This window comes from Protopterus annectens, chromosome 3.part1, assembly GCF_019279795.1.
Source record: "Protopterus annectens isolate FY-2018-M chromosome 3.part1, PAN1.0, whole genome shotgun sequence".
NCBI lineage: Eukaryota > Metazoa > Chordata > Ceratodontiformes > Protopteridae > Protopterus > Protopterus annectens.
The window spans coordinates 201456803-201482780 of record NC_056732.1 but is presented as its reverse complement, the minus strand read 5'-3'; the positions used below and the strand labels follow the sequence as shown (position 1 = coordinate 201482780).

Below are 25978 nucleotides of genomic sequence, written 5' to 3'. Positions count from 1 at the left end.
TGTATTTGGTATTAGTTATATACGAACAATTTAGTGCATATGATTGTTTTTGAACTTTTTAATTTAAATATGTAATAACTGACTTTAAAGCACCCACATTTTAAAATGCATACGTGTGATGCCTTGCTGTTCTTTATTTTTATTTATGTTTCTTAGGTATCTCAACACACAGTTCATTAAGAAGAATAAGCAAACAGAAGCTGATATTCAGTATGGATATGGTGGTGGGGATATAAATGCACCACTAATGGAAATAGGAGAGGTAGGAGATGATGTGTGCATTGAATGCTTCAGGTAACTAACTTACACAAAACAGCATTCACAAACAACTGATAAGTTTATTACTGGCAGTTTTATAGCTATTTATTAGTTCTAGTTTAGTAGACCACTCTGAACATTTATCACCTTTGTATGCCATATTCCTACTTTTTGTCACATTCTATCCAGCCACTCCCATAAGGATTTTTTTTTGTCACACCTCTGTGAATATTTTGGATGTTTTGTGTGACAATCCTCCTCTGCTCCAATAATCAAGAAGCCTGAATCCTCACTAGTGACACCAGTGAGGGGTGTTCACTTGGAACAAAGATAGATACAGTATTTCCAGATGCATTTCTGTGCACCAAGCACAGTTTCCCTTAACAGCACACAGGGAGCACACAGTTCGGGTGTGGGTTTCCCTCTTTCTCCTGGCCCCTAATAAGACTCCCCACTGGCACGCTATAGAGTTGAGTCCTCAGCTGAGTGTCCCAGGCCAAGTCCTCCACCACCTTTTATGTGAAACCAGTGCTCTGTGTCTCTGTTCCAAGTAGTTGAGACATACACTCTCTGAGATTTGATTTTCACACACACACACACACACACACACACACACACACACACACACACACACACACACAGACACACACACACACACCTGGGAAAGGCTGGCACAGACTTACTACCTGTGCCCCTGTTCTCAGACTATGAGGTAGATACTGCCACCAGGACACTGTCAAGCCAGCTACTCTAAAGCTCTTACCAGGGTATCCAATTATAGGTTCATATGTTCATAGGTAGGTACTAGGCTATCGGCCCGAGGGCCTACGTAAGCCTAGCCAACAAGGTTCCCTGACTTACGCCACCCAAGAAAGTTATTTACCTGTGCCACTGTTGAGCAGAGACGAAGAAGTGATCCCTGGGGTGTATTTCCTATTTCTCATCCACTCATCAAGATTTTTCCTGAAGAGTGCTAATGAAGAACTTTGCTTGACATAGATGGGTAGCCTGTTCCAGAGTATGGGAAGTCTCTGGGACAAGAATCTATCCCTCCAGCATGTCCTGTTTATTGTGGTGACAAGGTTTAGGTCCCTAAACCATGTAGCCCGGAGAGATTGGGATTTCTTTAGTTGTAGCATGTCCAACAGCTCTGGGTTTGACATAACTATATATGTTGGGCAGAGATCACCTCGGAGTAGGCGATATGCTACGGAGTAAAGCTAGAGTTTTTTGAGACAGTTAGTGTAGGGCATCTGTTTGAGGCCAGTAATCCTCTTTGTGAGGTACTTCTGTGGCCTTTCCAGCTGCTGTAGATGTCTTGTGAGGTACATTCCAAAAGGGGTGTTGTACTCTATAATGGGTCTAGTGAGTGTCGAGTAGAGGGGAACAATGACCTCTTTTTTCCTGGATGAGAACCCTTTTATGATAAGGTGTGCCACGTAGAAGGACTTCCTGACTACTGTGGCGATGTGACTATCAAAGGACAGACTACTGTCCACCTGTGTTCCAAGGTCTCTTATCACACATTCAGTGTTAAGTACACTGCTGTCTATGTAGTAGTTCATGTGTACAGAGTTTTTACCAACGGGGATGACACTGCACTTTTTGGCATTGAGCTTGAGGCCATGGCTCTGACACCAGGCATCTGTCTCAGCGTGGCCCTTCTGTATGATTTCCACATCACTTGGGGACTCAACTATGGTTCCTAGTTTGCAATCATCTGCGAACATCGTTAGCCAGAGGCCTTCTGTGTTAGCCTATACTTCAGAGAAGTAGATAAACAGGAGAGTTCCCAGGACTGAACCCTGTGGTACTCCACTTGTCACTGGTTTGAGGTCAGATTTGGAGTGTGCAACTTTTACAGTGTGGGCTCTGTCAGTGAGCCAGTTGGCAGCCCATCTTGTGACGTAGGGATTTATACCTAGTTTAGTGAGTTTAGCTATAATTCCAGAATGGGGGATGGTGTCAAAAGGCTTGGCGAGGTCAAGATATGCTGTGTGAACCACCTTACCCTCATCTGTGGCTTTGGTGACTGCCTCAAAGAAGTCGCTCAGGTTCAGGAGGCATGATGTGCCTTTCACAAACCCGAACAGGGTGGGATCCAGAGTTTGGAGGTTACCAGTGTCTTTGTTTATTATGAGTTTCATGATGATACGTTCCATGGCCTTGCAGACCAGGCTGGTCAGGCTAATAGAGCGATAGTTCCCGGTATCAGTGGTGGCTCCCTCTTTGTGGAGTGGGATAACTGTTTCTGTACACCATTCAGTGGGCACAAAGCCTGGTGTGAGGCTATGATTGAACATGGTGCTTAGGTGGGGAGCCAGTTCGTTCTGAAGTATGTGTAAAATGCAGCCTGGGATGTTGTCCGGTCCCATGGATGCTGTGTTTTTGGCTTTAGAGAGTGCAGCTTTTACCTGCGTAGTTGTGATTACAGGGACTCTGCATTCTTCCTGTATAGATATGGGCCCTTTAGGGGGTTAGGATGGATAAAGTTAGCAGTGAACCTATCTGCCAGGATGTTGGCAATATCAGTTGGTTCTGTAATTTTCGTGCCGTTTTACTGTAACTCAGTGCAGATCTGGGTGTTGCCATTGAGATTCTTGACATAGCTATAGAATGCTTTGTGGTTGTCCTTAGAATCAGTGATGATTTTGTTTTCGTAGCAAGCTTTGGAGGATCTTATAAGGGATCTCAGTTTCTTACTGAGGCTGACCAGGGAGCTCCTTCACTCATGGGATTTTACTCTCTTTTGCAACAATTTCTTCTTTCTGTTGTACAGTTTGTTTATGGCAGGGGACCACCAGATTAGCTTCCTTTTTTTGGAGGATAGCATCTTGGTTCTGTTTGGGATAGCACGATCCATGCACTCGTGTAAGTGCTTATAGAGTGCATTTGTGTAGGATTCAGCAGTCGTAACTGTTTTGTCCATCTGCATGGGTGTCATGAAGTTCACCACTTCTGTCTTAAGAAGCAAGAAGTTGGCTTTGGAGAAATTGTTTACCATGATTTCCTTAATGGGGGGCTGGATGTGTAAATCAAGGGTGATTAGTTTATGGTTAGATCGGACCAACGAGGAGTTGACTTCAGGTGTGGAACAATGGTCACTCGTGTTGGTAATGACTAGGTCTAGGATATTGTTGCCCCTGGTGGGGGTGTGGATAAGTTGATCCAGGGCACTGGAGTTTATGAATTCCAGAAAGCGTTGTGTGAAGGAGTTGGTACACGAGTAGTTTTCCCAGTTAATGGTGGGGTAGTTGAAATTGCCCATTATTAGGGTGCTTGGTTGAACCCTAATATTTTCCAGTACATCAAGAAAAGAGGAGTGGGAATCTTGGGGCATGGTGGGGGATCTGTAGCAACTACAATTTGGATTGCAGTTTTGCCCAGAGTTAGTTGCACTTGGATAACCTTGGATGCATTATGCTGCCCAACTAGCCTGGAGGTGTGGATATCCTTAATGTATATGGACACACCTCCACCTTTGGTGTTCCAGTCCAGGTTACATGGCCGAAAAGTGTGGTATGAGTTATAGCCTGGTAGTTCAGGGGTGCTCTCTGGAGCCTTGAACCAGGTCTCAGTCACTGCACAGATATAGATGTTCTCCATTTTAAGGAGTGCCTCGAGTGAGTGCATTTTGAGATTTAGACTTCTAGCATTGAGTAGCATTACCTTCAGTTTTTGCTTGCCTGTTCCTGTTACGGTGGTGAATTTGTCATTTGAACCTTGCCTAAAAAAGGCACTATAGGGGGCAGTAAGACCCTTAGCAAGTATCTGGAATCCCAGGGGCAACAGGTGCAGGCCATCTATGGCAAAACATCGTGGCCTGTCAACCATGTCTTACCAAGCAGACAGATACTGGATCCCCCTAGAATGACACCAGAAGCTCAGCCAATTGTTGAAGTCAATCATTTTGTCCTTGTACTGCGGTATCATTCTGGGCGATGGCAGAATGCTACTCGGGGCTAGGGTCATACCTGTCTGGGCTACAAGATCGGAGAGCTCTTCCATGTCTCTTTTCATGTAGTCCAGGGAGGTACGTCTCAGGTCATTCACACCAACATGGACAATGACACAGTTATATTTGTACTTGTTGTGGAGTGACCTGAGTGCGTGAGTTATGTGGCAGATCCTGGCACCTGACAGGCAACTGACAGTAATCTTCTCCTTGTTTAGCCTGGTGAGTGGGACATCAGTGTGCCTGACTGTAGAGTGACCTATGACTAGTGTGTTGGATATGTTGTTTTGCCTTATTGGTTGTGGTTGAGTGGCACACTGAGTCTTTGGGCTATGTGTCATTTGGGTTGTGTTGGGGAGGTGGAAGTTGCTTGCATTTCTGCTTTGGAGGTCTCTGTTGCTTGGGCAGATTATTATTGAGAGCCTCCGCGAATATTTTTGTGTTTCTGTGTGTGGATTTTGGTGGTGTAGATTTAGTGAGACTATGTGATAAGTGTGGTGTGGTGCAAGTGTTTACCTTCTCCTCTTGAATGTTAAGTTCGGTTTTGGTTGGAGAGAGCTTTACCTCCAGTTTGGCTAAATAAGTGCATCTCTCACAGGTTGCAGTGTTGTGTTTTATCAGGAGAGGGTTGTCTGTGTACATGAGGCAATTTCTACATTGCCCCAAGATGCCCAGATTCATCAGATGGACAGGAGAGAACACTGGGAGCTGACCCTTTGACATGCCTGAATTAAAAACTGTTTTCCTCTAGATTAGTGAGGAAAGTGAGTACAATAGCTGTCTTTCTGCAAGCAAGTGAGAAAAGTAAGTGCAAAAACTGTTTTCCTCTCGGTAATGAGGAAGGTTTGGTGCTATAGTAATTAGTAACTTATTAGTGCTTACAACACGTTCTGAACAAGTTCTGAGCACGAATAAGCAAATTCAAGTGCTAAAACTAAAAATCTGTATCTGCACTAGACTGGTTACAGCAAAGAAACAAATGCAAATGCAGGCTTTCAAATCAGAAAGTTGAGAGAGATGGAAAAGATTGCCCAGACGGCCAATAACTACAATTTCTGGGCCAGAACCACTCCTTATGTGATAGACAGGTTACCTAGTGCTTACCACTGCCACTGACAAGCTAGAAGGCTTTTCTCCAACAAAGAAAAGCTTGGGGGGCTCAGAAGCTTACATACAGTCCTGGATCCAGCAAATCTCTAACTGAACTACACTAGTTACAGGAAATGTAGGAAACAGGCTTACAGTTTTTTTTTTTTTTTTTACAGAAAAGTAGCTAAAACAGCAGTAAAAACAATTCAAATGCAGTGTAAGCTAGCACACTTGAGTATGTAGCAATATTAGACCAAACACAGTTTAAAAAATGCAGTTAAATTAAAAATGACTAAAAACATGTGCAGAAGGAGTGTATTAGGTAGAATTTGGTAAAGAGATGGGACTGGGGGAGTGCCCCAGATCAAATCTACAGTGGGGTGGGCAACTGCAAAAGCCACCAAATTTAAACAACAAACCAGAGATAGGGAGGGTGGGACAAAACACTTTCAGCAGAGATCTGAAAAACTATACAGTGAATCAAAAATAACAGTGCACAACTCTGAATAAAAAGTCCAGCAACAATTTACAGTACACAAGTCTGAAAAACCAAAAAATATACTTAGCTCTGTATATTTCCAGATAGTCTGAAAAGAGTTCCATTAGTCACAGGTTCCAGCAATGATACTGAGTAAAATGAATACCAATACAAATGCTAGTGTTTGACCAATGCAGCAAGACTTCAAGGAGCAGCCACAGTGTCACCAAATAAGTATAAATACTTTCAAAGGTTAAAATATTCTCTAAAAGACCAGCCACAATGAAAAGTTTAAATATATTTAATAGTAAATAACAAAAGAACATGAAAATACTAAATATCTGTTTACAATAAACACCAGAGTTTTAGCACAGGCAATATTAAAAATAGCACAGATGGATAGAGTTACACAGATACAGGAAAAAAAACAGTACTTAACTAATCTCCTTATCTTTTCCTTACTGAATTAAAGAATTACTGTCCCCTAGTTCACGTACTAGAGTAAGGCAAGATGGTGTAGGTGAGCGGTCCTTCTTGTCAGTTTTCAAAAACAGACTGCTGTGAGACTTTTTTTCTCATCTAGTATGAAAACATCATTTCAATGCTGGATTACAGAATGACATCACATACATCTGGTCACCAGAACTTCCGATTTCCATACTACCCCACTTTACTAGAAACTGAACCAGAATCCCGCCTATACATGCTACCATGCACACAGATAGAGCTTTGCTAAGATGTGTTATAGCATCATTATAGCATCTGGAAGCCATAAAACCATTTCAACACTTCCACCTTTCCAGGGTAGCAGTTAGTTCACTGCTAAGGACAATACAGCAGGATTCCTAGACCTTGTTTTCCCAGACATTTTGTCTCTAGCTGAAATCAGAACTGTAAGATACAGTCTTTATGGCCTTCTGGGTAATTTAATTTCAAACTATTTTTCAAAGTTAGCTGGACTGAGATTAACCTATTATCTTCCAGTATCCTCTTTTACAATATTAATTTAAACAGTTACAGTACAATCTGACATACAGGTTTATTTCTTTTTCTGTCCAGCAGGACCCACTGTTGCTGCATTTTTTTAACACGGGCAACTTTACAAACACATTTTCAACAAGATAGAGCTTTGCTAAGATGTGCGTTATAGCATCTAGAAAACATAAAACAATTTCAGCTCTTCCACCCTTCCAGGGTAGCAATTAGTTCACTGCTAAGGAAAATGCAGCATGATTCATAGTCCTTGTTTTCGCATACATTTTTGTGTCTGGTTGCAGTCAGAACTGTGAGATACAATCTTTATGGCCTTCCAGGTAATTTAATTGTCAAACTATTTTTCAAAGGTACCTGAACTGAGATTAACCTCTTCTCTTCCAGTATCCTCTGTTACAGTATTAATTTCAACAATTACAATACTGACATACAGGTGTATTTCTTTTTCTGTCCAGCAGGATACACTGTTGGTACATTTTTTTAATACAAGCAACTTTACAAATACATTTTCAACACAAGCACCTATACAAATCAAGTTTGATAAACAAGTGATATATAATTCTTTACAAAACTCCAGCTAGCTATGCTGACATAAGTTACATATCCACTGCCCGACTTCTCCTGGCATAGCTGACAGTAGCTCACATCATCATATTTTATATTATTATTATCATTATTTTTATTGTCGCTATTATTAAATTCCTTATCTGGGTTTATTTTTTTCTTGTGTTATACTTCCAGTATTTGTGCGGTTTAAAAGTTGTATTTTAGATTGTTGATTATCCTCACTAATCGGTCTTTTAGTCTGTTGTTTACCACGTTATTTTTGCCTTTTGCTCATGTCATTTCTTAAAAGGGTTCACCTTGGATCAGTCCATTTACCAAGCAAGAATAAAACAAACTCTGTTAATGTGATTGTCTTTGTAGCTTTCAGATCATTTTAATTTATGGTGAGCCATTCCCCTTTGGGAGGCATATGTAGCATATATATGTATTTTGTGTCTTTTGTTTATTTATTTTGTTTTTGCTGCAATGACTGCCCTTTCACAAGTTTTTTTCAGCTTGTTTTTATGCACTAATCGTGTATTTCATTTGTGGTTAATTTTCTCCAGGTTAATGCACATATGTCATCCTCTGGTGGTCAGAAAGACCACCGCCAAGCCTAGCCAATATTTTAAAGCTCAGTTCGGATGACCACATCATAAGTGAAAATGACCATTTACAGGAATTCATTGTCTTAAGGTTAAGTGTTAGAGAAGTGTATATTTGTGTTGCGTATTGCTGTATGTTGTATATAATGTATGCTATTTCTTCTTTCATTGGTCTGGGTTTTATATGTGCTGTCTATTGTTGTACAAGTCTTTCTCATGGAAAAAATAAGTGGGCAAGTTTGAAACCAAAAATCAGTTGACCCACCTGTCTGTGGAGTTTTTTTTTTTTTTTTTCTGTTTGGAAGTTTTATGTTTTCTGTTATCGTTCAGAATTACTACATGAAACAACATTGTTATAAAGTAAGAGTGTACCTGTGGTGATCTCCTGCCCATGTGTTAACCTGCATATAGATAAGCAAAGCATCAGTAAGGCACGAAAGTCATTAAAGCATTCAGTTCAGCAAATGGGGAGGAGATTGTAAAACTGTGTTTAAATGATATGGCTTTATGTGGCTGTTTAAAGTACGTTACAGTAGTTCTGTGACATATTAATTATTAGAACATGAAGTATGAAGTGAAGAAGCATTGTATTTTTGTTTTAATAACTGTCATGAGTTACTGACTGTTCACGTAATTGTGCATAATTAGTAGTTGCATGAAACAGCGGGAGTACTGGTAGTAATCCCTGCCCCATTTGTTAAGCTGAATAAAGAGTTGGTAAAGTTTCTTTTTGTTTTAATACTAGTCTTGTCAGTTAATAGATACATGAAACCATAGCATTTAAACACAGTGCAAGTAATGATTCTTGCTGTGTATGTTAAACTGCATACAGTTAATTGGGGAGTTGGTAAGGACTGTAAAACAAAAAGGCATTGAGTTTTCTTCCAACAATCAAGGTTGGCCATGGTAAAGAAGAAAGTTGATAGCATATTCTGGTCTACAGTGAACGTGCTGTAGAATGACCAGAATAAGATATTATCATTTGCTTACATGAAAGATTATGAACTTGGTATTAACTCTCAAAATGGGTATGGTACATTTGACTGTGCTCAGAATTTTAAACATGCTTAAAGCATACTAAGACACGTGAACAGGGAGTAGCTGGCATTGCCAGAAATGAACAAACAGCATTCTGTTATAGAACTTTAAGGATTACATTATCATATATGCATTAATATTTCATTGAAACAGTAATGAGTGCCAAGCAGTAGGTTACAGACGAGGGTAGGTAAAATATATTTGTGTTTTGTCCACATAAAAATGAAGATGTTAGCATTTATTTGTGACACCTGCTTTAAAAAAATTGAGTTTTTTTAATAGTTCGGGTTGTAATTCATGTGTTGAGTTTGGTGGACAAGTCATGTGGTCACTGTTAACTACCTGGGAGAAAGCAGTATATGGACATGAAGCTACGCTGTTCTGGATGAAAATAGATTAAGCTATTCCAAGGTTTTGTGCACCTAGTTTATTAAACATGATATATTATTACAATACTGAGAGACCTGTTTTACTTTGATCGTATTGCAAATGTAGTGACTGAAAGCTGACATTATTGCAGCTAAAATCTGCCACTGACATGTGACTTCTGTACTAGTGCAATTACAGCGATGTTTGCATTTATCTTCCTATGTCAGATTATGTAAATTCAGATATCTTACATAATAGTCTCTACACTTGCCAGAAGCGGACATCAGGAGCTGCAAAGGCGCCTGACTACCAGCAGACTGGCGACTAGCTTAACGAAAGTGTCGTCGCCAGTCTTTGACCTATGCAGTCTGTCTCCGTCTTTGTGCTTTTTCGGAAGATCGGTAGTCAGATGGCTTACCGAAGCCATTTCGGAAAACTGAGAATGAGAGCGAAAGAATTTAGATACAAAAATAACCCAACGACGAATGGTTCGGGCATTAAACAAGGCACAAAACCGACAGTGAGAGACATCGTGGTCTGGGCCTAAACAGGTGACACAGTTAAGAAAGAAAATCTCTGTTAGGTATTTGCTTTCCACGTGCAAGACAACTGTTAACTTTTTCTGACACCGGTTAGAGCAAGAAAAAAGAATCCCCAACAGGGTACTTAACTTTAGAAGACGTCAGGTTTGAAACTCAAAAAATTAAAATTTCAGGTAGCGGCTGACCGGCACTTGCGAACTGTTTCTGCTTCGGGCTCCTTCTCGGCAAGAAAGACTGGTGTAATGGCGTTGGCTGCATGTTTTATACCCCTGACGACCTGACGTCATTGAAGAGGCGACAGCATCTGACGCAGAAATCCCAAGACTCTGGTATTTGGGCCGACTGAGGGCTACCTACAAGCAGATAACCCAAATGTGATGACTGCAACAGTGAATACACTCGAACATCTACATTTATGGTAAGTGTACACAACCATACTATTATGACAATGTCCAATTCTTGGTGATTGCAAGGAAGGAGATTTATCCATTAAAGCTAGTTTAGCCACTTCAGGAACTTCAGGTTTCTGTCATAACCATTTCTACCCCAAAGAGAAGACCAGTCATCCTTTCCTTGTAGAGGAAGCCGTTTCTCATTGGTCAGGAAGTTAAATGTCTTCTGTTGTGTCTGCCAGGTCAGCTAGGTCAGTGCAGAATCACATTTTGCACATGGACTGAGACTAGTTGATGAGAGCTTTGGTTAAAGCTCTAATAGAGTTTTGTGTCTTCTGTTTCCAGGGTAGCTAGAGAAGAACCAGCACCCTCCACTTTTGCTTTACCTCTGCCCTGCTTCATTACTGGGAGTGTTGGAACTAATGTGGCCGTGTTACCTTCTGTGGCTGTGCTAACTGTGTCTTTTGCATCTTTGCAAATACCCTCTGCATCAGTCTTGTTAGTGTCAAGGGCATCCTGACACAAAGTCATTGATATCAGTGGCTTCTCCCCCTAGATGGCACTGATTCACTCCATATTGTTAGCATTGGTGTTTGAGCACTGCGTGCCATCGGTGTCCTATGCTGTGATGTTACTTGCATCTTGATGGGAAGTGTTGGTGCCACAACTCTACTGTCGCTATCTTTGTAGTTTGACACATGTTGAGGTAGTCATGATCTTGGTAATTATCAAGAGGATTTCTGTTTCCTCCTAGGTTGGTAGATCCCAGTGTGGTATTATACACTTTGACTCCACTTCTTGGTACCACTTTAATTTGATCTTTAGCCTTGTCATACATGTAAACCTGGGAGTGGCACTGCCTGCTATCACAGGAAGAGTCTTTTTCTGGGTATTTACGTGAGTCCCTCCCCATTTTATCCCCAGAAGGAGAACATGTAAGAGGAGGCACATTGAATCCCTGCCCTTGGCTGCTGTCCTAGCCTTCAGGCATTCCATCCAGCAGAGGGAGGTAACCAAAAGAGTAGTGGCCATATTCTTAGAAAAAAAGAGCCATCCAGGAAGTCGTAGCAGACTTGGGGGGGGGGGGGGGATTTATTCCAAATTCTTTCAGTCTTCAAGAAAACAAAGGACCTTGGGCCTAGTCTTGACTTAAGTACTCTTAAGTATGTTTGTGTGAGGAAAACCAAGTTCCAGATTGTCACATTACTGTTGGTCCATGTGTGCTTTCAGAAAGGAGACTGGATGTGCTGTCTAGATTTCTAGGACACCTGTTTGCACATCAAGATTGGCAAGTATTTTCAGCTGAGAGCCAGTCATTGTCACTTTGAGTCATGCCCTTTTGTCTTACTACAGCCCCCCCCAGATATTTACAAAATGTATGGCAACATTTGAAGCTTACCTCAGATTTCTGAGAATTGGGTTATTACACTTAATGATTGGCTTCTCATCTCCACCAACCGAGAATCATTAATAAAAGCAAGAGACTGCTTTTTTGACTGTGTATTTTCTTAGGAATTAAACTGAATAATCCAAAATCCCAGATGAAGCTATCATAGCCACTAGTTTTCACAGACTTTCTACATGTATATGATGCTTAAATTATCCAAACTCCCACCAGAAGGAGTAGTTTCTCACTCTGTCACACAAACACACTCTTCAGTCTGCTGTCATCCTCAAGCATCACCCATTGCCATTGGCAGCCTTTGTGCTCGAGATCATTGGCCTTTATGGCAGCAGTGACTCGTCCTGCTCACTTGTACAGGATTCATGTGAGATTTCCTGCGTGGACCCTTGTAGTTCAGTGGTATTTTTTGCAAGATCTCTTGTAACAGATCACATGGCTATCAAGGACCTGTTGTAGGCACTTACAGTGGTGGCTGCATCAGTCCAACTTGTGCAATGGATGTCCCTTTATTCACACTGTTCCCAAAGTCTTAATCACTGTGAATGCATCTACCCTGGGGTGGAGGGTCTTTGTTTAGAGGAGATATTCTATGGGGCTTGGTTTTAACACAAGCTCTGATGTTGTTAATCTTCTTTCCATTCATCACTGATGGGTTCGGTTTCGAGACCTCAGAACCAAGTTGGCCTATTACCAAGCTCGCGCCAGCAAAAAAACTCTCAAGCTAAGTCTCTGCCCAGAATGCCCTTCTCCCTGTTACCCCATATCTCGTTTGCCATGTAGCCGTAAAGCGACGTTTCAGCCAAGCTCTTAGCTAAGTAAAATCTTTTTTGATATTTGTGTAAAAGTTTTTGGCTATCTTCATATTTTACCAAACCTTTAGTATTGCTAGTGTCTTTTCTTCGGTCTAACCTTGATTTTCTAGTGAGTATTTGAACGGAGTGACTTCATTATTGTTGGATTATACAGTTAGTTGTGGTGTCCCTTTTCTACCAAGATGTCTGATAAGAAGGGTACTTCAGGCTTTAAGCGTTGTACTTCTTGTAAGGGCAGGTTACCTAACAATGATTCGCATGATCACTGTGTATACTGCTTGGGAGTGTCCCACCTTTCGGTACAGCCTCCATGTGATATTTGGCAAAGTTTCAGCCAGCGCACTCTTAATGAGCGCAAAAATAAACTCATTCTGAATGGGTTACTCGAGTCTCTCTTCTCCAAGGCCATTTCTGTGATGGAGGTCTCAACCCCTCCTTCTAAGGACAAAAAGAGATTCCTTTCTGTTCTTTCTTCACCATCGGGTGATCAGAGCAAATCTGGGAAATCTAAGGTCCCTAAGTTATCGTCTGAGCATAAATGTGCCTCTTCGGCTCTGCCTTCCTTGGCTCTGACCGTCTCAAAACCTTCGATACAGATGCCTGTTTTGGCGCATGCCTTGCCTCCAGCACTGATCATTGATCTTACTACGCCTATTTCGACTTTGGCACCTGTAGGTACTTCGGCTCAGGGCCCATCTTCAACTACAACTTCAGTTTCCATTTTGGAACCGACGTTTTGGCTCCAAGTGCCACTTCGGCACCGAGCGTTGTACCAACTTTACTTGATCTGACACCTTTGCTTCCGGTCTTAAAATTAGAGACTTCGGTGCCGGCAGACCTTGCACCATGGACCCGATACTCTCACTCTGTAGACACATTTCTGGGCCAAGCGTATAGCCCATTTCTTGAACATCCTGACTCCCCGTCTGAAGTATCCACTAGATCCACCAGGAGCCTTTCGGAGCACAACGTGGTGCGTCTTGTGGACCAGCTCTTGGTAGCCAGGGGGATTCTCTCACTTTTAAAAACCCTTCCACTTGCTGGACTTGGGTTGCCTTATTCATGGACTCCATCTTACACTCCTCCTTCGACAATCTCTGTTCCGAAGCCTTCTTCTCTGGCATCCTTCTTGGAACCCATCACCTCGGCACCTACAGTGCATCTCACTCCAGCTCTGAGTTTGTCCCTTTGGTCCTCGGTTCCCGCCGAACCGGTCCTTCCTCAATCTGGGGATTGGGGGATGGGCGTGTCGGCCTGGGGTATGGTGCCGACTTTCTCCTGGATTCCTTCCTCGGCACTGATGGCTGTATCCGCGCCTATCCTGCTTGAGGATCCACCCATGAGGGTGGGTCCGTCGGAGCGGGGTGTGACCCTGGTCCCGTGGTTGTCTTTCTCAGTTCCGGGCTCCCATCCCTCTTCGGGCGGGCCTGCCTTTCGCGCGATGGAGAGGGCGCTTGCTTCTGGCAGCACTCCTTTGATGTTGGAACCCCAGTTCTCACCCCCTGAGCTACAACTGTCACAGACCACCCCCCCAGGACACCGGGCAGAAGAGCTTCAGGACAGCCCTGTTCAGGGGAACCAGTCTTTCAAGTCCTCCTCAGAGATCCCCACTGAGGAGCCCCCTCGAAAGAAGACGTGCAAGAGGAAGCACGTGGACTCGCCTGAGGAGTCCTTAATGGAGGACACTGATTACAATGATGGTGAAGGGTCCCCACGTTCACCTCCTGATGATGTCTACTTCGGAGACATCTTGGAGATGTTAAAACAGAGAGGTGACTGGAAGCCCTCCAGCCCTTCATTTGAGGAGTCCGTGTTCCTGGCCGGCCGTCTACCTCTTGGGTGACCCCGCCTGCTGACAAGCTCGTCCAGCTCATCGTGCAGTGAGCGTGGAAGAACCCTGATTCCATTGAGGCAATCCCCTGGAGACCAGACAACATTCTGTCCCCTCCTCTTGAGAATCTGCACTGGTCCAAAGGGTTACCAGTTGATGCTATGGTGGTGGCGTTGACCACGAAAAAGGACTTAATGAGGAAAATCCCCCTATCCACCCACCCAAACAGGGAGTACCGGGCAGTGGACAGACTTGAAAAGCGTGTTTTTGCATCAGGGACCATTGCTATATGCTCCCTGAATTATTTGGCACATTTTATGAGGCTCCAGAGGGACTTGATCTCCGAACTCTGTGGGGTACTCACAGGACAGTTGTCTGACGAGGACAGGGACAAAGTGGCCTTGCAGCTAGCAACCCTGGAATCAATATCCTACTCGTTCATGAGGTTGCTCTCCCACGCGACTGAAGTGGAGGCTAAAGCAGTGGGTTCGGGCAGTGTTATGAGGCGTCATGCCTGGATGCGCATCTGTGACCTCGTGGACCCCTTCAAGTCTTCCTTTCTGAATGTTCCCATCAAAGCTTCATCCCTCTTTGGCTCCATATTGAAGGACACACTAGCCAGGTGCGAGCAAGATGGAAAAACCCTGTCTGCTGTAGCCTACGGTTTTCCAACCCTCAATGTACCTTTTCCAGGAATCAGAGGAGTGGGAAAATGTGGCATAAGAAATCTCAGGGTCCTTTCCATGCTGCACGTGGTGATGATACTCCCAGAGGCAGAGGTGGTAACAGTTGTGGAAGACGCCCCTATAGAGGCAGAGGTTGTCCTTGCAACTAAGGCTCCAGGGACTCTTCCTCTGGACAACTTTATCAATGCTCCTGATGGGTGGCCCGATTACTTACCTCTGGAAGCAGTCGGGGGTCGTTTCTGTATGCACTAAGCTGCCTGGAACTCTGTCACCACTGATCATTGGGTGCAGAATATCATCACCAAAGGTTACACCTTTCCCCTTTCTTGACAGCCAAAATTTCCAAGAAAACGTCCCGACATTCCACCCAGTCAAAGGAAAGACGCTACTTCAGAGATTATAAAGTTGTCTCAAAAGAGAGTCATCGAACCAGTCCCACTAGACCAGACTGGATCTGGATTTTACTCTAGGTTCTTTTTGGTGCCAAAAAGACAGGGGACTGGATACCATTTTTGGATCTCAGCAACTTAAGTCTGTCACCCACACCAAATTCCGGATGGTCATGGTTTAGTCCATCCTTCCCTTTTTAAGAGAAGGCGATTGGATGTGCTCTATAGATCTCCAGGATGCATATTACCACATCAAGATGGACAAACGCTCCAGGAGTCTGCTTTGCTTCTGGCTAGGAGTCGGTCATTACCAATTTTGCGCCCTGCCATTCAGTCTCTCTAAAGCCCCCAGAGTGTTCACGAAATGCATGGCAGTGGTAACAGCTCACTTGAGACTAAAAGGATTCTGAGTGTTTCCATATCAACGACTGGCTCCTTACCGCCCCCACCAAGCATCTTCTAACTGCGTTACAACATACTCTCTCTCTCTGGCAAAATTGTTGGGAGTAACGATACATTGGGAGAAATCAAATCTTATCCCTACACAACAAATAGAGTTCATTGGAGCAGTGTTCAACACTCAGTCCTATCTGGTATCACTCCTTCTTCACAGGCTCCATCAATTGAGGCTTCAAATCCGAGTGATTCTTTCTCATACATCAGCCTCTGCAAGAGAATTTCTCCAAGCCCTAGGTTCTATGGCTGTGTCAATTCCAGTAGTGCCTCTAGCAAAGCTACATATGCAAATTCTGCAATGGCTTCTTCTGTGTCAAACTGTCATCCCCTGGATTACAAGATTCGAATAACCAACTCCTGCAAACAGGACCTGCTTTGGTGGATGAGGCCAGACGTAGATCTTTGGAGCCACCCATTTCAACCCTCCCAGCCCACAGCCATTCTGACCACGGATGCTTCCCTGATCAGGTGGGGGGAACTATTTCCAGGGAAAGACTGTCCAAGGCACATGGTCCACTTCAGAGGCCCATCTGCACATCAGTGTTCTAGACCTCATAGCCGTGCTGTTAGCATTGCAGACATTCCATTCGGCTCTCCCCTCCGGGACAATTGCAGTTCAATCAGACAACATGTTAGTGGTCTGGTACATCAACAAGCAAGGAGGTACGAAGTCCTAGCCCCCATATCGAGAAGCCATGAGAATTTGGCAGTTGGCGATAGCTTCCAACTGCTTTCTGATAGCAATGGTTATCCCGGGTAACTCCAACTTGATTGCGGACAAACTGAGCAGATGTATCCTCATGCCCCACGAGTGATCTCTCAACCCTGAGGTGGCGTCTGTAATCTTCTGCCACTGGGGCCAGCCTTGCTGAGATGTTTTCGCCTCCCCTTCAAACACCAAGTGCAGCAGCTACTTCGCCTTACTTCCCCCAGAGGGGGAGACACAGAGGGGCACTCTGATCCATGATTAGCCCACGGGACTTCTCTATGCCTATCCTCCCATTCCTCTGATCCTACAATTTGTAAAGAAAGCTCTTTGGTTGAGATGCAAGATGGTCCTCATAGCTCCATTCTGACCTCGACAAGTTTGGTTCCCCTTTCTTCGGCCTCACCTAGTATACCTCCTGCGGATTCTGGACCCTCTACCAGATCTGATCACTCACTCCCAAGGGTTGAGTCACCCAACCCTGTCCACTCTCAAGCTGACAGCTTGGTTTCTCCACTTCCGCTAGTTGCCAGGCAGGCTAATCTCTCCTCACCTGTTCGAGACATCATTCTGGCCTCTCGCAAACCATCCACCAGAAGACTATTTCAGGATAAATGGAAAAGGTTTTCTATTTGGTCCAAGGATAACATGCTAGACCCATATTCGGATCCAGTTACTGCAGTGCTTCAATACTTGGTAAGTTTTTTGATAACGGAGCAAGGGGAGCCAGGTCCTACCTCCTTTGTTGGGAAGGTATGACGCCATAAGAATGGGCATTCTTATCGCAATATTTTCTTTTAGCAATTTGTAGCCCTAGTTGAGCCAACTCATTAGAGGATGGACTCAACAGACATCTTCTGTCCCTAAGTCTGTCCACAACATTGAATGATTTTTATCACTTGGTAGAAAAATTCTGAATTTGTTTTAGTGCACTAACAGAAAACACAGACACTGGAATAGATATGTTGTAATACCTTTTATTGGACCAGCATAGGTTTTGCAGTAGCTGGAACTTCCAAGGGCTAACAGGGACCTTCATCAGGAGTTAAGTTACTGACACTGGACCTTCATCAGGAGTTAAGTTACTGACACTGGATATAGTGCTTAAGTATCCTCTTATGCCTAGAAAGTGAAGTACTTAATTTATTTCCTATTGGCTTAAAAAAAAAAAAGACACTTGAAAAAATTCACTGTAGAAAAAATTTATAGCTCTGATGTTCAGTATGGAAGATGTGAATTCAGTAGAAAGAACTTTGACAGAATTTACACATTATTCTCCAAGGTGGGCTAGACTGGTTAGAAATTATATTTCACAAGAACATATGCATTTAATTGAAAGATACGACACACATCCAATAACTTTCTCAGATCATGCACCAAAGATACAAATGCAGGATAATGACAGAAAAATGAGACACTGGTGTTTTCCCACTTACCTGCTAAAAGACAGGAATTTAAGGTAATGGGTAGTCAAAATTATTTGAGAGTTATTATGGAAGAAAGAATTTTCTTCAGAAGGGATTGCTGGTAAGTGGATTAAAAAATAAATATTAAAAATAGGGTAGAAATAAATGAGAACGAGATATGACTGAGAAGTAACCGGAATTATTTAGATGGGCTGGCAAAGGTTAGAGGATTGCAGAGTAAGGGGGAACCGCACAGAACAAGAGGAGGAGCAACTGCAGAATGCTAAAGAGGAAATAAGGGAGTATTTGTATAATTGATTTAGAAATATTGCCATTAAGCAACTATTCTTGTAACAACTCCAGAGCACAGCAACTTTTAGCACAACAAATTAGGCAGCAGAACGTAGAAAATGTTGTTGCCAAACATAAGGAGACTGTGATAAAAATAAACAGAGATCCTCTAGAGGTATTAGAGATGTTTTGGAAATTATCTGAAAATTTGTGTAAAGCACAGTGATGTGGAAACCAAGAAAGAGTGCAAATGGAAATATTTGTGGAAGACTTGATTATTCCAAGATTAGAAGATACAGCTCAACAATTAATAGTTAAGATAGGAGGAAATGAGATAAAAACTGTGATGTATAATTGATCTTTAGGGAAGTCTCCAGGAACAGTTGGTATTCCTGTGGAAGCTTGGAAGTTAGGGGGAAGAGAGAGATAAACAGCTGTAAGATTTTGTTTAATAGTATTTTAAAAAGAGGGGAAGTATCAGCATCTTGGAAGAAAGGTCTGGTTGCTGTATTACCCAAAGAGGGGAAAGACCCATCAGACCCAGCCTCATATAGACCCATTTCAATTTTTAATTATGGTTATAAAATATTTATGCGTTTGCTAGCTAAACGAATGGCAAAGGTGTTGACAAAATTGATAGGTATGAATTGTTGTAGCTTTGTGGAGGGCAGGCAAACATTTGGGAATATTAATCGATCAGTGATGATCCAGAGGGAAGCAGAATGTAAGAGAATACTGCTACTGTTTGTGGGTCTTGATGGTAGGGAAAGTATTCAACAGAGTAAGCCTGGTATTTTATGAGTAGGGCAATGGAAGCATTTACTTACCCTGATACAATTAATAAGGTTAAGATGATATATGAAGGATTGGAAGCAAGAATTAAAGTGGGAAGGTTCCTCTCCAATAAGTTGTTTGAGAAGAGGAATCACACAGGGACTGTCCTCTTTCCATTTGTTAATTGCATTTTGTCCCCATGTTTGTAATGATCAGGTCTAGTATATTGTCTCCTCTTGTGGGAATGGTGACTAGTTGTTCAATCGCATTTGAGTTTATGAATTCTAGGAACCTTTGGGCTAGGGTGTTTGGGCTTGAGTAATGTTCCCAGTCTATGTTTGGGTAGTTGAAGTCTCCCAATATGATGGTATTTGGAGAGACATTCATACTCTCCAGTGTCTTCAGGAAGGCTGTGTGAGTTTCCTGAGTTTGAGAGGGTGGTCTGTATCATGCTACAAATTGTAAGGCAGTTTTGCCTATGGTTAGTTGCACCAGGATGGTCTCCGATGCTTCGTGCATTGCCACTAACCTGGAGGTGTGGGTATCTTTGATGAATATGGATACTCCCCCTCCTTTTGTGGTTCGGTCAAAGTTTTGGGGCCGGAAAGCATGATATGAGGTAAAACCTGATAGTGCTGGGGTGCTCTTAGGAGCCTTGAACCAGGTTTCAGTCACTGCACAGACATCGATGTTCTCCATACTGTGGAGGGCTTCGAGGGCGTGCATCTTGAGGTTTAGACTTCTGGCATTGAGCAGCATTACCTTTATTTTTTTTCCACTTGTGTTTTCTAGGGAGGTAGGTTTGTCATTTGAGCCTTGCCTAAAAAAGGCACTATGGGGGTGGCAAGAGCCTTGGCCAATATCCGGAAACCCAGAGGTGACAGGTGCAAGCCATCCCTTGCAAAGCAGCGTGGCTTGTCGAGCACGTCATCCCAAGCAGACAGACATTGGATCCCCTTTGAATGACACCAGTAATTAAGCCAATTGTTAAAACTGATCATTTTGTCTTTGTACTGTGGCATCATTCTTGGTGAGGGTAAGATGCTGCTCAGGGTCAGAGTCATACCGGCCTGGGCTACATAATCAGAGAGCTCCTCTATGTCTCTTTTCATGTAGTCCAGGGAGGTACGTCTCAGGTCGTTCACACCGGCATGTACAATGACTGAGTCATATTTGTACTTGCTGTGGTGTGACCTGAGTGCTTGTGTTATGTGGTGGATTCTAGCTCCCGACAGGCAGCTTACTGTGACCCTCTCCTTGTTCAGTCTGGTGAGCAGAACGTCAGTGTGTCTGACTATGGAGTCACCTATTACAAGTGTGTCTGGCATGTTGTTTGGCCATAAGGGCTGTGACTGTTTAGCACACTGACTTTGTGAACTATGTGTTGCATGTGCTATGTCCTGAGGTGGCATAAGATTAAGATACCAGCCACTTTCACTGAGTGTGTTTACTGTTTAGCAGCAGGAAAGTGGTTTATCAGACAATGTATGCTGCTCTCTGAGTGCCTTATTTTAGTTGTAAAGGGACCACCAAACATCACAAATAAAGATAAATGCAACATTTAAGCAGTTAAAAAACAAAAAGGGGAAAAAAGACAGAAAATAGTCCTTTGGATTAAATTCCTTTTGATAGTATGAGTCATACTGGGGTTTTCTGGTATGCACAAGGTACAGAGTTTGATTTTTAACCTTTGGGATGAGAAATGTGGCTAGGCAGATAGCCTAGTACCAACCTATGGACTTAGACACACCCACCCACAATTCTTTTGTCCCTGCACAAAACAAAGCATGATGGGTATAAATCTAATTTGAATGGTAGCCATTAATAAAGGAAGTGTTCAGGCAGAATTTAGCTTCATTTTAATTATAAACACATGCCTTATAAAAAAAACTTTGTAGTAATTGTAAATATCAAATCCATTAACTATGTGTATACAGCTTTACATATACCTGTCCTATTTTTATGATACTCTTCAGCTGCTTAAACACCAAAGGAAGGGAGGTTTCTAAAGCCCTACACTAATTTCTGACTCAGGCATACAGTTTAATACTTTGGGCAGCACAGTTTATTTCAAGGTGCTCTAATGGAGACCTCAAGAAGCCTATTAAGAATACAGAGTACAGTGAGGCCTCATTTTTGATTGGACAAAGCCATTTTTTCATTGATTTTTCTCCTTAGTTCACCTAGGCAACAAACGGACTTTGAGTATTAAGTAACACATGCTAAATATTTAACCCTGGCCTCTGACCATACCTCTCAACTATCCAGATTTTTTGCAGCACATTCAGATTTTCACCTCATAAATTTTGTGGTTTTCTGGCAAATTGGTGAGGATTGAGCTCATTAAATAATGACACTCTAATACAAATCCTGTTATCCTAGCAACTAAGTTTTAAATTTATAAGAGCAACATTTAAAACTTGTTCCCATTTTTTGGGCCTTTGACCCCATTATTTTAGGCTTTGTCCAGATTTCTTGTGCTAAGAGGTATGCCCCCTGACACTGTGTATGAGAGAGAGAGAGAGGCATATGTTACTTTTTCCATTAACCAAAAAGAGACTAGTAATATTAATTTGGAAGGAGTGGGTGGCTAATCCCCACACTGGGGATGCAGTAGAGTACCCCCCTTCAAAAAATGTTTAAATTTAATTAAGCCTGATCATTAAGTGGTTTAATCTTCTGTGAATCATAGTGGAAGGACTTACTATATCCTTGTTTAAATGAAGGATAATATACATTAAAATTATGCTTGGGATTGCTGCCTATTAAGTAGTGTAGGCTGCATTGCTTGCTTTGATTGCTATCTTTCTGTAAATGTACTGGATTTTTTTCAGTAATTTGTCCATGTATGCACAAGCATTTCAGTTACACCAAAATGAACCATTTCTCCCAAAGATCATTTCATTAGTTTGTCCATGTTGGCCCAAGCATTTCACTGACACTAAAATGAAACATTTCCGTCAAAGATCCTTTAGTAGTTTGCCCACGTCTGCACAAGCACTTGACTTACTCCAAAATGAAATATTTCCCCAAGTGACTCCTTCAGTAGTCTGCCCAACTATGCACAAGCACCAAAATGAAACATTTCCTTTCTTCAGTCGTCCAAGTATGCACAAGTACCAAAATGATACATTTCCCTTCAATGACCCCTTAAGCAATCTGCCCAAGTACCAAAATTAAACATTTTCCCAATGATTCCATCAGTAGTTTTTTCCATGTATGCACAACAAGCATACTAGTAAGTAAATTAAAGTTACAGTGGATATAAAAAGTTTACATGCCCCTGTTAAAATGCCAGGTTTTTGTGATACAAAATAATGAGACCACAATAAATCATTTCAAAACTTTTCCCACCTTTAATGTGACCTATAACTTGCACAATTCAATTGAAAAACAAACAAATCTGTTAGGGGAAAAATATAAAAAATAAAAAATGTACAATAAGCTGGTTGCGTAAGTGTGTACACCCTTAATCCAATTCTTTGATCAAGGAGTTGTCAAATACCCTATCTGGTGCTGTTTTTGATGAAGTTCAGGCATCTGTTCCCAGCTGACAACCCTACAGTCCATATCCAATTCATGCATGAGTTTGATCTCACCTGTAGTGGAGTGAACCTCAAAGGCAGCGGGTTCAGGTGTTTCCATGAGGAGATATGCAGGGATGCGCCTCTACGAGTTTGCAGAGCCTTTCCAGTCTTCTTTTGTCACTGCTCCTTTGGATGGAACATCTTTATTCAGCCTCAAAGTAAAAGACACTATCCAGGTGTGAAAAAGATGGAAAGACCCTGTCTGCCATGGGTATGCATTTTTCAGCTCCTCCATGAACCTTTTCCAGGAATCAACAAAGTGGTTGAAAAATTAGTTTGATGTCTCAGGGTCCTTTTCAAGACACATGTAGTGGAGGAGGTTCCCCCCAGAGGCAGTGGAGGGAATTCTAATGGGCGAAGATGTCCCATGGCAGAAGTGGCCCACAGAACCAAGGTTCCAGGACTTATTTCTTTGACAAACTATGCCAGCGTTCCTGAAAGGAAGCCCAATTTTTCACCTGTGGAGATGGTCAGGGATGATTATCCCTGCACCAGACAGCCTGGCTAGATACAGCAAAGGATACTTGGGTGCAGAAGATTATTTCCAGAGGCTATATAATACCCTTTTTCCTCCAATCTCAGGAAAAATCCCCGATGTTCCACCCAGTTAGAGGGAACAAGCAGAATTTCAAATACAAAAGCTGCTAGACAAAAGAGTCATCCAACAGGTCCCGCCAGACCAGATAGAATCCAGAATTTACTCAAGGTTCTTTTTGGTGCCAAAGAAAACAGGGGACTGGACACCAATTCTGTATCTCTCCAAACTAAACAAGGCAGTTTGAAGAACCGAGTTTCGGATGGTCACGGTTCAGTCCATTCTCCCCTTTCTGGGCAAGGATGACTGGATGTGCTGTACAGACCTTCAGGACGTGTACTATCACATAAAGATGAACAGACAATCCAGAAGGTACCTGAGCTTCCGGCTGGGAGCCAGACATCAATTCAGAGTACTGTCCTTTGGACTCAACACAGATGTCCTTCAAGGATGCATCTGCAGTCCTTACATATGGGTTGTCCTGCCTCAGGCAGCCCTTCGGTCGGCCGGATTCCAAAGTCTGGGTCCGGCGTCAGCTGATGTCGCCCTTTTCCCCGACGTCAGAGCGCCTGGGGTATAAAAGCGTCAGCCGACGCCATCTTCCTCAGTCTTTCTTGCCGCGAGGTGCCCGAAGCAGAAGCAGTTCGCAAGTGCCGGTCGGCCAGCTCCTGTGATTTCAGCTACCGAAGTCTTCAAAAAAGCTAAGTACCCCATTGGGGACTCTTTCTTGCCTCAGCCGATGTCAGATCAAACGGTTAAAGTTAATAATTGTTTATCTTGTGGGAAACAAATACCTCATAAGGATTTCCACTCTTGCTGCTTACCCTGCCTAGGCCCAGACCACGACGTCTCGGCCTGTTCAGCCTGTGCTTCCTTCAATAAACGCACTCTTAGGCGTCGGGCAGAGTTTGCAGAGGAATTTTTTTGGGAAAATTTCTGCTATATCATGCCGTCGGAGCTTCCGACAGCTCATTTACCCAAAAAACGAAAGGATAAGGACAGACACACGCGGTCCACGGTTTCGGCCGACTCCACGCCTAGGCCTACCGCGAGTGTCTCGGTCCCTGCTGAAGCTGAATCTTTACCGCTTCCGACCGACGACACCGCACAGCCGGTAACTTGGGTACCGGAGGCCATCACTGGGTCGGTCATAGAATTTCCATCTGAAACTGGTGCTCAGGAAATATCCGACACCATTTCTGTTACTCCAGCACGTGGGGCAGCCAGGCCTCCTGTATCCATGTCCATTAAGGCCTTTACACGGGCAAAAGCTGCTAAACAGCCAAAATCTCTCCCTCCCAAGGCTATTCCTCAGGGATCCACTACCGGTTCACAAATTTTAAGTTTGGCTGAAGATCTTATTTCCTTAATCAGGGGCTCTCAGCCACATCCAGACAGGGGCTCTCAACCACCTCCAGGCAAAAGGCCCAGGGTTGAGCAGACAGATCCCCAGTCTTCTGATGAGGCCTCAGATGACACTGCCCTTTCAGACTACCAGGAGGAGGCCCTCCCGGCCTACGAGGATTCTGATGCAGAGGAATCTATTCCCTCGGCCTCCCCCCCTGAAGAGTTTTCTTTTGGGGAGACCCTTCACTCCATGAGAGAGCATTTCAAATGGCAAGGCCAGGAATTCTCTGATTCCAGGAAGAGCTTAAGGACTTTTTTACATTTACCCCAGCATAGACCTTTGGCTATTCCTCCTGTTTTAAATGTTGTAGAAGATGTGTACTCTGAGTCTAGTATTTCCCCTGACTCCCTTCCTCCGGCTCCTGTCAAACCTGACAGGTACGACAAACAACGTTCTCAGTAGAAAAACCACTTTAATGTGAGGAGCAACGCTTTCGGATAAAATCCTTTATCAATACTGAAAATACAAATGCAAATGCAGAGTATATATAGGTCTAAAAAAGTCATATGACCGGCAGCCAAGAAGTCACATGACCCAATCATTAAAACAAAACATGTAGACATAAATAAATATGCAAAGCTAAAAAATGCAACAGCATAATGCATACATGAAAACAAAAAACATTTAAAAAAGGAAGAATGTATATTTTTAAAAAAAAGGGAGAATGTATATTTTTTAAAAAAGTAAAGTGGTGGAAAAAATGCAGTTACTTGATTCAAGGATGGAAGCTAACAAAAAGCGTAAGCTTCTCCGAGATGTAAATGATTTCACAAGAAGTAACATTTTCTCTTGGCCTAGAGACAACAGTCATAAATACAGAAAAACTGATGTAACTGTCCCTGTGCATGTTCGTGATGATGGCTTGGACTCTCTTGATGATTTTGGTTCAAGTAGTGTTCAGTTAACTCAGAATGACTCGGAATTAAAGTCAACTACCCCCTTGGTACACGGAGCTGATGGTTCTGTCCGCACTACGTCCTCAACGTCAACAGGAGGCGTTGCCGGCTCCTCTGAGAGCCTCACAGATGGCAGACATGCTAGTGCTACTACTGGGAATACATATGCATACAAAAAAACGCCGCAGATGCAGCAGACTAAAATAAACTTTTCCAATAAACGCTTCAGTCTGGACCATCCAGAAGCGGTTAGAGAGCATGTAATTAACACGAGAGATTCGTTGAATACACGGAATGAAACACCAAATAGAATGAACAAAAGAAAACTGGATAGCCCTTTAGGCTCAGGCAAGATGAGCCGCAAGTTTACAGAGGTACATTAAACTTGTCAGATTTCATTTTACACGAGACACACTATTCTGTTCTCTCTAAGGGCTTGAACTTCATCCCCACATGTGCAGATGATTTAGTTTTGACACTGACAGATCTGAAAAGGTTCACGAGACTGTTAAATCTAAAACTGTTATTTGG

The 25978-nt window shown here is 42.9% G+C and overlaps 1 protein-coding gene across 3 annotated transcripts in view; it reads left to right on the top strand.

Moving 5' to 3' along the window:
• CUL2 (cullin 2) overlaps positions 1-25978 on the top strand; it is a 2069186-nt gene that overhangs the window by 510011 nt on the left and 1533197 nt on the right. For all 3 annotated transcript variants that reach the window (XM_044066711.1, XM_044066712.1, XM_044066710.1), the window contains exon 5: positions 157-262. In XM_044066711.1, coding sequence (XP_043922646.1) covers positions 157-262 — 106 coding nt within the window. The remainder of the gene's footprint in view (positions 1-156; positions 263-25978) is intronic.